Genomic DNA, 12,097 nt, shown 5'->3' on the forward strand with positions numbered 1-12,097 from the left:
GTGTTCAACAGGGTTCAGTGCTAGGGCCAATCTTGTTCAGTTTATACGTGCAGCCGTTGGGAAGTATAATCCAGAATCACAGCATACACTTTCATTGCTATGCTGATGATACACAGCTGTATTTGTCTATGAAGCCAGATGAGACAGAACCGTTGGTTAAACTTCAGGCATGTCTTAGGGACATCAAGGACTGGATGTCTGGAAATTTCTTGCTTCTAAATTCAGATAAAACAGAGGTTATCATTCTTTGTCCAGAGCATCTTAGGAAAGGATTAGATTGTGTTGCGATGGCTTCCAGTGCAACTGTGAGAAACCTTGGTGTTGTTTTCGATCAGGATTTGTCATTTAAACCATATGTTAATCAGGTTTATAAAATAGCGTTTTTCCATCTCCATAATATTGCAAAAATCAGGAAAATCCTCTCGCAGAGTGATGCAGAAAAACTAGTTAATGCGTTTGTATCTTCTAGACTAGATTACTGTAATGTGTTATTAGCAGGATGTCCAAGTAGTAAAGTGCTGACAGGAATCAGCAGGAGAGACCACGTCTCTCCAGTGTTAGCGTCGCTCCACTGGCTACCTGTAAAATTCAGAATCCAATTTAAAATTGTATAACTTGCATATAATGCCCAAAACAGCTTAGCTCCGCATTATTTACAAGACCTGGTAGTGCCTTATGTTCCTGGCAGAGCTCTCCGTTCTCGGAGTGCAGGTTTACTCGTAGTTCCTAGAGTATCCAAATGTAGATTTGGAGGGCGGGCGTTCTGCTATCAGGCACCATTACTATGGAACCAACTTCCAATCTGGGTTAAGGAGGCTGACACCACCTCCAACTTTAAAACTAAACTTAAAACCTTTCTGTTTAGTAAAGCCTATAGTTAGTGTTTAGTAAACCTCTAGCTGGTGTTGGTAAATCTCTAGTTAGTGTAAACTCTAGTGTGTTAGAGTCAGTAGTCATAGTTGCAGATATAGAACAAGACTATGATAGTTAGTCTCAAATATAGCTTCGCGGTAGATATGCTGCTATAGGCCTATGCGGCAGGAGGTTTTTCCCCTTATGAGCCTGGTCCTGCTCAAGGTTTCTTCCCTCCTAAAGGGGAGTTTTTCCTTGCCACTGTTTGGCTTAAGGCTTTTCTCCCACTAGAGGAGTTTTTACCTGCCATTGTTTATGTAATAATTGCTCGGGGGTGATGTTCTGGGTCTCTGGAAAGCGTCTAGAGACAACATCTGTTGTATTAGACGCTATATAAATAAAATTGAATTGAATTGAATTAAAACAACTCAGGTTTGAGGCAGATTTCTGATCAAAGAGACAGGATATGGGGTAAACGGCGGTGGCTCACTGGGGTAGTTCCTGCAGCCGCCGGCGGTGGATCCTCTCCTCCAGTTGCCCTCGAACTTGGACAGCGCCCACTTGGAGACGCCATCGTCGCTCAGAGCATCCGGGGTCAGGTTACAGATCTCCAACCTGGAATAGTGGCGCAGGAAGTCCTGGAAGGACATCCTGCAAGGCAAAGCAGAGGGTTTTCCTTCCCCACCTCATGTAACCCAGAAGTAAGTTCAGGTGAGCAGGCGAGGTCTTACCAGAACTCTCCGTCTTCTGAGCGGTGGCTCAGACGCTGCTGGTCATCGTCGCTGATGTAACGCCACTGCGCCGAGCTGTCAGGGGACGGCCACGAGAAGCCGTTACATAGACTACAAATACTACAAATAGCACCAATACCAGACCAGCTCGCCCATGGAGACCCCTGTCTACCCACCCTTGTCAACCCACTCATCACTATGGCAACCAGAATGCAGGCCCACGCCCCCCTGACCCCTCTGGTTCTCCTGCTGTGATACAGGTCCCAAACCTCGCTGCAGGTCCTGGATACAACTTGACTTCATCATCAATCCCATAATTCCTCTACACGACGCAGAGCAGCTCCTTGTAAACTAATACACGGTGGGTCCTGCTGCTCGGCTTCCTGCCAGCACATCCTTATATGCAGTGTATTTATGGTTAACTCGTGTGATCAAAGCTTCGCCTCCATCAAACCTGCACCTTTATTTTATGTCTACTTGTCCAGAAAAATAAAGTTTTCATGCTACCTGTCGCTCCAGGCCCCTGTCCACTCCACCTGACCCCAGGGGTTCCTGATCCGGATCAGCTTCTCTGTGTCACCACGATAATCCACCTGCAGAGAATCAGAAGCAGAGATAGAGGAGGACGGGGACAATCAAAGGAGACCTCAAAAGGGAGCAAGGAAATGTCCAAGAACACGTCAAAGGACACAAAGTAATGTCCAAGGAGGCATACAATTAAACATCAAATAAATATTAAATAGACAAAGGAAACATCTGAGCAGACAAGGAAACATCTAAGACGACAAGGAAACATCAGAGGAGAAAAGAAAACGTCTAGGACGACAAGGAAACATCTAGGACGACAAGGACACATCTTGGACGACAAGGAAACATCTTGGACGACAAGGAAACATCTTGGACGACAAGGACACATCTTGGACGACAAGGAAACATCTTGGACGACAAGGAAACATCTTGGACGACAAGGAAACATCTTGGACGACAAGGAAACATCCGAGCAAACAAGGAAACATCTTGGACGACACGGAAACATCCGAGCAAACAAGGAAACATCTAAGACAACAAGGAAACATCTTAGCAGACAAGAAAACGTCTAGGATGACAAGGAAACATCTAAGCAGACAAGAAAACGTCTAGGACAGCAAGGGAACATCTTGGATGACAAGGGAAACATCTGAGCAGACAAGGAAACGTCTAGGACGACAAGGAAACATCTGAGCAAACAAGGAAACGTCTAGGACGACAAGGAAACATCTGAGCAGACAAAGAAACATCTAGGACAACAACGCAACATCTAAGACGATAAGGAAACATCAGAGCAGACATCAAAGGATATTGAGTAAACACTGTTCCATTTTGGTCAGAACCAGACACATACTCGAACCTACAGCCACACTGAAGCTGCCGCTAAGGCTCATGGGAACTTTAACATGATACATTTGGTTTCTTGTTTGCTCTTCAGAAAGAACAAGATCATGGACTTCACTCTAAGGGCCAGGTCATCATGGCGGGGGCTGTTCCCTCACCTCAGCTGCACCTGTCACAGAGTAGGCGTGGCCTTTCACCAGCTTCTGAGAGGTGACGGCTTCAGAGTCCGCCGAGCTCGTGATCTGAAAAGTACGAGATTATCATCACGAGTGTTTGTGTGTGTGGCATCACGTGCACCTGCGTGAGCGGCATACGTCGATGGAGCAGCCCATCAGTGAGCCTCGGCCCAGAGCCTTCTGGATGATCTGGAACAGGTGGGGGTCGGGTCGGCTCAGCTCGTGGACCTCTGCGATTCCTCCGGTGAAATCCTCGAAGCCCTCGGTGGTCGAACCCCCGGACAGAGCCTCGTAGCAACCGTTTAGCCTGCAGTGACATCACATGTCACATGAAAGTCACGTCTTGTAGTTTTCTTCCGTGTTACTAGCATGTATAATTCTATAATTTATTGTTATTCTGTATGTTTTTTATTATGTATATAATTGTGTCCTGTATGAGGACCCCGGGAATAATAGCCCTTAGTCCCGGAGTGATGGCTAATGGGGATCCTAATAAATAATCAAATAAACAAATGTCCCCCACCGGTCTTCCAGGATCCAACATTCAGGCCAAGTTATGATGCCCCTGTAAAAGCTCAGAGGAAAGCTTTCTGGTTGTTTATTTACAGAACCCCAGAAGGTCCAAGCAGGGTCTGTTTACAGGGTTCTGGTCCACAGATCTGCCGCTTGCCACTTTAAACTCGTCCGTCCTCCGGACTGTCTCAGTACCGCCCAGACACCACCAGAAGTCCTCACAGTGTCAGGACCTCACTAGGGCCTGGACCTCACTGGGGTCGGGACCTCACTGGGGTCTGGACCTCACTAGGGCCTGGACCTCACATTGCTTGGACCTCACTATGGGTCTGGACCTCACTATGGGTCTGGACCAGACATTGTCTGGACCTCACTACGTCTGGACCTCACTATTGGTCTGGACCTCACTAGAATCTGGACCTCACTAGGGTCGGGACCTCACTAGGGTCGGGACCTCACTAGGGTCGGGACCTCACTAGGGCCTGGACCTCACTAGGGTCGGGACCTCACTAGGGCCTGGACCTCACATTGCTTGGACCTCACTATGGGTCTGGACCTCACTATGGGTCTGGACCTCATTAGGGTCTGGACCTCACTATGGGTCTGGACCTCACTATGGGTCTGGACCTCACTATGGGTCTGGACCTCACTATGGGTCTGGACCTCACATTGTCTGGACCTCACTAGGGTCTGGACCTCACTAGGGTCGGGACCAGACATTGTCTGGACCTCACTATGGGTCTGGACCTCACTATTGGTCTGGACCTCACTAGAATCTGGACCTCACTAGGGTCTGGACCTCACTATGCGTCTGGACCTCACTATTGGTATGGACCTCACTAGAATCTGGACCTCACTAGGGTCTGGACCTCACTATGCGTCTGGACCTCACTATGGGTCTGGACCTCACTATGGGTCTGGACCTCACTATGGGTCTGGACCTCACTAGAGTCTGGACCTCACTAGAGTCTGGACCTCACTATGGGTCTGGACCTCACTATGGGTCTGGACCTCACTGGGGTCTGGACCTCATTAGGGTCTGGACCTCACTATGGGTCTGGACCTCACTATGGGTCTGGACCTCACTATGGGTCTGGACCTCACTAAGGTCTGGGCCCGACATTGTCTGGACCTCACTACGGCCTGGACCTCACTAGGGTCGGGACCTCACTATGGGTCGGGACCTCACTAGGGTCGGGACCTCACTATGGGTCGGGACCTCACTAGGGTCGGGACCAGACATTGTCTGGACCTCACTACGTCTAGGGCATGGACCTCACTAGGGTCTGGACCTCACTATGGGTCAGGACCTCATTAGGGTCAGGACCTCACTAGAGTCTGGACCTCACTACGGCCTGGACCTCACTAGGGCAAGGACCTCACTAGGGCCTGGACCTTACTAGGGTCTGGACCTCACTAGGCTCTGGACCTCACTAGGGTCTGGACCTCACTAGGCTCTGGACCTCACTAGGGTCTGGATCTCACTAGGGTATGGACCTCACTAAGTCTGGACCTACAGTTCTTCTACCGACCACTAGGGTTTGGATCCGGACCTGCAGTTCCCCTATCGACCAAAAGGATCTGGACCTCACTATGGGTCTGGACCTCACTATGGGTCTGGACCTCAATAGATCTGGACCTCACTAGGTCTAGACCTGCAGTTTTTCTACTGACTACTAGGGTCTGGACCTCACTAGGTCTGGACCTCACTACAGTCTGGACCTGCAGAGCCTCTACTGACCACTAGGGTCTGGACCTGCAGAGCCCCTCCACGTTAAAGCTCAGATCCAGACTTGCCAACTGAGACGGGCTCTCGGTCGGGTCTTACTTGGCGTAGGCCTTCTCCAGCAGGGCGCTCCAGAACTCCCTCCCCTCAGCAGAGTGGACGAACAGCAGCTCATCATTTCTGACTGGTAGCCTGTCGTCGATAACCACATCCACCCACTCACCAAACTGCCAGAACTGCAGACAGGCGGACAGAGAGACAGACATCGAGAGGGTAAGACAGACGGCTCGTCGGAGGGACGGTCAGAGGGTCAAACTGAACCAGGTTTTCCCTCAGACGTCCGTCAGCTTCAGACCTGCTCAAACCCTGACTAGACATCCACCTGGAAGAGGGAATAGGAGGTCTATACCTGGAAGTGGAAGATGCCGGCGTACTCTCCATCCCTGAAGCTCTGTCCGTGAGGGACGACCCGGGTCAGAACCTCCTCATTGAGGGTCAGGGAGGCGATGGCGGCCAGCAGCCAGCAGTCACCTAGTGACAGACACACAGGAGGCGGGGCTAAAGGCTGAATTATGCTTCTGCGTCAAAATGGCGCCGTGCCTACGGCGTGTGGTTTGGGTCGACGCAGAGGACACGCCGTCACCTGCGCCGTCACTGACGTGCACCTCCCGAAAATTGTAACTACGCGTCGAGGAGACGCAAACCACACGCAGACCGAGAGGGCTGTGATTGGTTGGCTTGGAAGCAACGTATTTCCGGTTTCCAGTTTGAATCAGTAGTAAACTTTCAGGGCTCTTTTCTTCGTTTATGTGTGAATTTTTTTGTTTTGGTTTTTTGCACAATAGTTGTCCTTATCTCTTTGATTTACTGTGACCGAAAAAAGTCGGATAAACCATTCAGAAAAAGATCGCTAACTAGTGGCCGCGGGGGGTACTGCACCGCGACGAAATGGAGTGACGGAGAAGTCCGAAGGGTTCAGCACGGCGTCACAGCTGCGGCGTGTGCTCTGCGTTGGTGTGACGCAGAACCCTAATTCAGCCTTAAAGGTCAGCAAGTTTTTCATTGTCTTTTGTTGACAGCACATGTCCTGACACCAGCAGCTGCAGCTCTGGGAGTCGGTCTGTGTTTTCATCTGGATATTTGCATTTGTCTGAGTCAGAGGCTGTGGCTCTGGACGACCGCAGGGGCGGAAAATTAGCCGCTGAGCTCTAATTGGCTGCTCAGGGGGACTTTCAAGCTCAGGTGTCTCTATTGTTGGGAAACACCTGCGAGCAAGCTCTGTGGTGTCTCAGGTGTGTCAGGTAGTGATGTCAACAGGTAAAACCCCTCCCCCAGTGTGTTGTTCCCCTGCAGCCCGGCGTCAGCAGGTGAACAGAGTTCAGCATCACCCTGCTCTGGCTTCCCTCCAGCATTAGCGCCAAGCTGCTAAATGCTGCAGAGATTTAAAAATTAAATTAAAAATTCAGCTACGGGGTCTCATCATGCCTTTCGCATGGACTCTTACGGACGTCCTCAAACATTTACAGCTGTTGTGTGGAGGTAAGAGGGTGGGACCCACAATCCAAATATTTGTAAGTAGCGACTACAAGGTGGATCATGACATCAGAATCCCAGGTCAAACAGTCAAAACATTCATAACATCTGCTCAGAAGACAAACAAGCTGATGAAATTTCACCCTCTTATACCCCATTCACACGAGTTTGAATCTGGACGATACCAGCATCTGGGGTGGTTTCATCTGGTCCAGCGTAATATTCTAGTTTATATATTCTATACTATATTTTAATTTAGTCAAAGTGAAAGTTAAACTCACTAAATCGAAATTTACTCCAGATCTGTTGTTACTAGTTGGCTCGTTCAAGGTCAAATAAGAGACCAGCCTCCTACTGCTGATCTGGGAACTGAGACTGATGAGGGAAAACGTCTCCGACTCATTGAAGGAAACAACAAGCATCTCTAGAACGTTGATGGTTTCATTCAGAGCTCTGATGGGCAGGAATTTTATTGGCTAAACTGATGAAAATATTGTTTGAATGATCTAAAACCAAAAATCATGAAATGTTCTTCAGACGTGTCTCATGTAACAGGGATCAGCCTGGACCATGTGACGTGCTAAACAAACACCCACCCTGTTTTGAAACCGCCCACTCAACTGCTGCTCTGAAAGACTGGATAGGTGAATCACTGTTTGTAGAAGTCATCAGGTTCTGGAACCGGTTCTTCCAGTCCGTCAAAGAAATAAAAGCTGTACACGGAGCCTCTGCAGCTTACCCAGAGCTCCCTGACACACGTCTGTCCTGCTGGCGCCGGACAAGATGAACTCTGGTTCAGAGGTGAGCTCCTGCAGACAAACAAAGCAGAGGAATGGGAGGTTACAGGAGCTGGACCCGCACCGACCGTTACCACGCCCCCAACACGACAACCACACAGCACTAACAGTACCAGGACCCAACCAAACAGCACCAGGACCCAACCGGAAGTGGTAGATAGTGGACATTGGTTTAGGGGTGTGTCTAAACACGTTCCGGGTGCAGCAGACATCGGTTTAGGGCTGGACAGTCTTGGAAGACTCCTGGAGGCTGACGGAGTTAAAGACGGGACATTTCAAATTTAAGCGTCTTCTTCATCCGTCGCCTCATTCTGATCATGTATCATTTTTCGGTTGGTTTTTCCATCAGACTCCTATCATAGCACTCAACGCAGTATTTAAAGATGCCAGTGTACCAGTCATTCACGTGAATGTGCACGTCTGGTAGAATACGCGGCCACCTCAGTCACGTGACCAGTACTACCGGGGTTAAAACCACAGACTGTATCATGACGGGACTAAGCCTCTGGTGATGTCATCCTCGTACTGCACAGCACCACGTTGTAAATGAATAAACAGACGTCCTGCCTCACCCCACCTGACCCCTTCAGTGTCTTCTGTCTACATCTATTTATATACGGTAGTCATTTCTGTAGTGCACCAGTTAGCCATTGTGTCTGTGTCTCTCCTTTCTCTGTTCTTCATTCTCTCTGTCTGTTTTCTCTTTTCCTACTCTACCCAGCTGGCCTCCGGCAGGAGGGTCCCCCCCTTATTATCCAGGTCCTGGTCCAGGTTTCTTCCCTCCTAATGGGGGGTTTTTCCTTGCCACTGTTTGGCTTAAGGTTTTTCTCCCACTAGGGGAGTTTTTACCCACCATTGTTTATGTTATGTTTATGTAGTAATTGCTCGGGGGTCACGTTCTGGGTCTCTGGAAAGCACCTAGAGACAACTTCTCTGAGTCAGAACAACCTAGACATCTTCACAGAACCATGACGACTCGTGATCAACAGCTTCTGACCAAGACAGCTGCTAATCAAAAGACCACACCCCTAATTATATCTAAATTGGAGGTTTGATATAGTTGTACCTGATGATGTAAATGGACGGGAGGGTCATGGACAGGATGGTTATGGTTATGGTTATGATCGTCAAGTCATGGTGCGGACAGTCATGGTTATGGACGGGACAGTCATGGTCATGGTTGGGACAGTCATGATGGGACCAAAGCTGTTTTGGTACCAGACTGTAGAGATTTCTACTGGAAACAACAGTTTGTTTGTTAGTTTTAAACCTGTTTCCCTGATCAATCAACCTGACTGGATCAACATCAGCTCGTCGTCCCCATCTGTCAACGGTGCACCGACAGCGGTTCCAGGACCAGGGTTGAAGAACTGTTCTACCAAGTGAACCCCAGCAGCAGCTCCATGCCTCGACCAGCCGTGATTGACAGGAGGTGGGCGTGTCCCTGTCAGCTCGGGCCGTTTGTCCCACCCTCTTACAATGTGGTCTGAGACCTGCACAGCTGGATGGACGTTGATTTTCCGGCTCAGCTTGAATCTGGACTTTTGTTTTCTTCTTACAGTCAAACGATCAAAACATCAACGTCCCCAACAAAAGACCCTGGAACACCTGGAATCACCTGAGCTGCGCCTCATCAGCGACTACCAGTCAATCTCAACTACACTGATACAAATATTGTGCTTGATCTACTTTAAAATAATAAGTCAACTTTTTGCATGAGATAATTATGTAGATCAAGAAAGACTAGTCTTTGTATAAACTACTTAATTTTTTGTATGTAAATAATACATTTTGCAAGTACAGTCAACTTAATTAACTTAATTAAAAAGTTTACTTTATTTATCAAAATTAAGTTGACTTTACTTGCAAAAATTAAGCAAATTAATTTTGTACATACTATAAATTAAGTAGTTTATATAAAGACTAGTCTTTCTTGATCGACATCAAAATCTCATGCGAAAAAGTCGCCTTAATTTTTTTTTAAAGTAGATCAAGCAAGATATTTTTTACTGTGGTGTTCTACTTAAACAAATAAAGCATGTTTCATCTCAATCTGCCCAATAGATTCAAATTGTTAAAGGAAAAGTGAATACAACAAGATCATTGCTTGTTGTTTGTGTGTAAATGAAAAGATTGCCTGGGATTATATAAATACTTCTTCGGTGCATCCGAAATGCCATACTAAACAGTATATACTAAAAAGTATACTTATATAGTATACTAAAAAGTTCGGCACACTTTTGAGTAAATATCAGTAGTATGCATTAATTTGGACGTACTACTCAGAGCCACACGGCACTTCCTGCCGTTGGGAGGGGGAGTTGTTACCATGGTAACAACTCCTGTCACAGCAACAGTAGCAGCACTCCGCTCTTTCCCGTTTATCCTGGCCGAAACAAGATGACATTATATTATTATATACGATTATTATAATATTATATAATAATATTATTATACTTAATATTATACTTATGACATAAACGTATCACTTAGCAACCAAACACCGCTGCATTGCATTGTGGCTAGTGTCCATCAATCCATACTAATACATTTCTCCGGAATGAGTATGGATAGAGCATACTATTGAGTACGTACTAATGTTTCGGACGCACTAAAAAAATCTCACATACTGTTTTTGCTACTCAGGGTGGAAGTATGCAATTTCGGACGCAGCCCTTGTTAAGGAAAAAACGCACAATGTCTTGTTTTTTGAACAAATGCAGATTAAGTTTAAAACTAGATGTATTCATGTAAAGCAACAAACTTCATTTTTAATTGTTAATATCACAGACTTAAATATGTTATATTTACATGCACTTAGATTGATTTTTTTCAGCGTAGGCTTCAGTCACACCTTCACCTGGGGCTGGGCCTGCCTGGTTCAGGTTCAGGTTCAGGTTCAGGTTCAGATAGGGTTGCCACCCGTCCCGTAAAATACGGAATTGTCCTTTATTTGAGAAAAAAATGTTGCGTCCCGTATTGAACTAATACGGGACACGATTTGTACCGTATTTTCATTAACTTTTACACCATATTCTAGTTGAATTATTGAAATAAATTAACCTTTACACCATATTCTAGTTGAATTATTGATATTAGTTAACTTTTACACCATATTCTAGTTGAATTATTGAAATAAATTAACCTTTACACCATATTCTAGTTGAATTATTGATATTAGTTAACTTTTACACCATATTCTAGTTGAATTATTGAAATAAGTTAACATTTACACCATATTCTAGTTGAATTATTGAAATAAATTAACTTTTACATCATATTCTAGTTGAATTATTGAAATAAATTTACTTTTACACCATATTTTAGTTGAATTATTGAAATAAGTTAGTTTTTACACCATATTCTAGTTGAATTATTGAAATAAATTAACTTTTACACCATATTCTTCACCTGTAGGCTGTATTCTACATCTGGGCTGATGTGGACATACAGTATCATAAGAGGATATTTCAGTTGCTAGTATGGTTGGCTGTCTGGACAGTCATGCAAGTTCAATGCTATTAAAGCACTTTAAATCAAAGCGTTTTGTTTTTTCATAGGAAATAAATACATTTCTATGCATTTTAGAAGTTTTGGGGATGTCCTTTTTTTGGCGCCTGCTGCTGAAATCGGGGCGTCCCTTATTTCTATTTCTGAAAGGTGGCAACCCTAGGTTCAGACTGAGTGACGGACCGAGCTGCACCCACCGTGGGTCGTGTCCAGGTGACGCCCCGGACCTTGTGGGACCGCGGTCCCAGCTCGTCGAAGCCCAGCGAGGACGTGAGTGCGGGGAAGGTGTCATCCTGGAACAGCTGTCCCGTCTCCAGGCAGCGGTCCCGCAGAGCCTCGTAGTCCTGGTCCAGGTACCGCAGAGCCCGGCTGTTGGTCCCCACGCCCCGCTGCAGGTCCCGCCGGTGCTGCAAGGTGGCCGCGATGCTCGACATGATCCCGCAGGTCTGCAAGGTCCTGGACTGGTCTGGAGTTGCGCTGGTCCTGGATAATTCTGGCGGTTCCGGAGTCCTTGAAAGTGGAGTCTGGTGGAGTTTGGGAGTGGTTGCTCAGGTTACAGGTGTGCAATGCCAGGAGGGGAGGAGCGGACTGTCACGACAGGTGAAACTAAAGCCTGAATTATGGTTCTGCGTTAAATCGACGCAGAGCTTACGGCGTAACTCAGCGTCGATTTAACGCTGAACCATAAATCAGCCTTAAAGGGGTGCCCTTCAAAATAAAAGTCGACAACGGCAGGTAAACTGTAGAAATACCTCCAGACAGGGGCGAAAATCCCGGGGGGGACAGGGGGGACAAGTCCCCCCCATTAGTAAAGCTGTCCCCCCCTAGAATAATTTGAGACAGAATTAATAATTTTGGAACAATGCAGTAGTATTTAGTAGTGATGCA

The 12,097-nt window shown here is 46.8% G+C and overlaps 1 protein-coding gene across 1 annotated transcript in view; it reads right to left on the minus strand.

Moving 5' to 3' along the window:
* LOC133445752 (calpain-2 catalytic subunit-like) overlaps positions 1–11,794 on the minus strand; it is a 16,503-nt gene extending 4,709 nt beyond the window's left edge. The window contains exons 1-9 of the mRNA XM_061723168.1: positions 11,407–11,794; positions 7,642–7,711; positions 5,779–5,900; positions 5,472–5,605; positions 3,269–3,437; positions 3,113–3,196; positions 2,091–2,176; positions 1,584–1,658; positions 1,343–1,503 (exon numbers count right to left, since the gene is read on the minus strand). Of these exons, the coding sequence (XP_061579152.1) occupies positions 1,343–1,503; positions 1,584–1,658; positions 2,091–2,176; positions 3,113–3,196; positions 3,269–3,437; positions 5,472–5,605; positions 5,779–5,900; positions 7,642–7,711; positions 11,407–11,643 (1,138 nt within the window). The 5' untranslated portion in view covers positions 11,644–11,794. The remainder of the gene's footprint in view (positions 1–1,342; positions 1,504–1,583; positions 1,659–2,090; positions 2,177–3,112; positions 3,197–3,268; positions 3,438–5,471; positions 5,606–5,778; positions 5,901–7,641; positions 7,712–11,406) is intronic.
* Between the last annotated feature and the right edge of the window lie 303 nt (positions 11,795–12,097).

The sequence above is a fragment of the Cololabis saira genome, chromosome 1 (genome assembly GCF_033807715.1).
Source record: "Cololabis saira isolate AMF1-May2022 chromosome 1, fColSai1.1, whole genome shotgun sequence".
Lineage (NCBI taxonomy): Eukaryota > Metazoa > Chordata > Actinopteri > Beloniformes > Belonidae > Cololabis > Cololabis saira.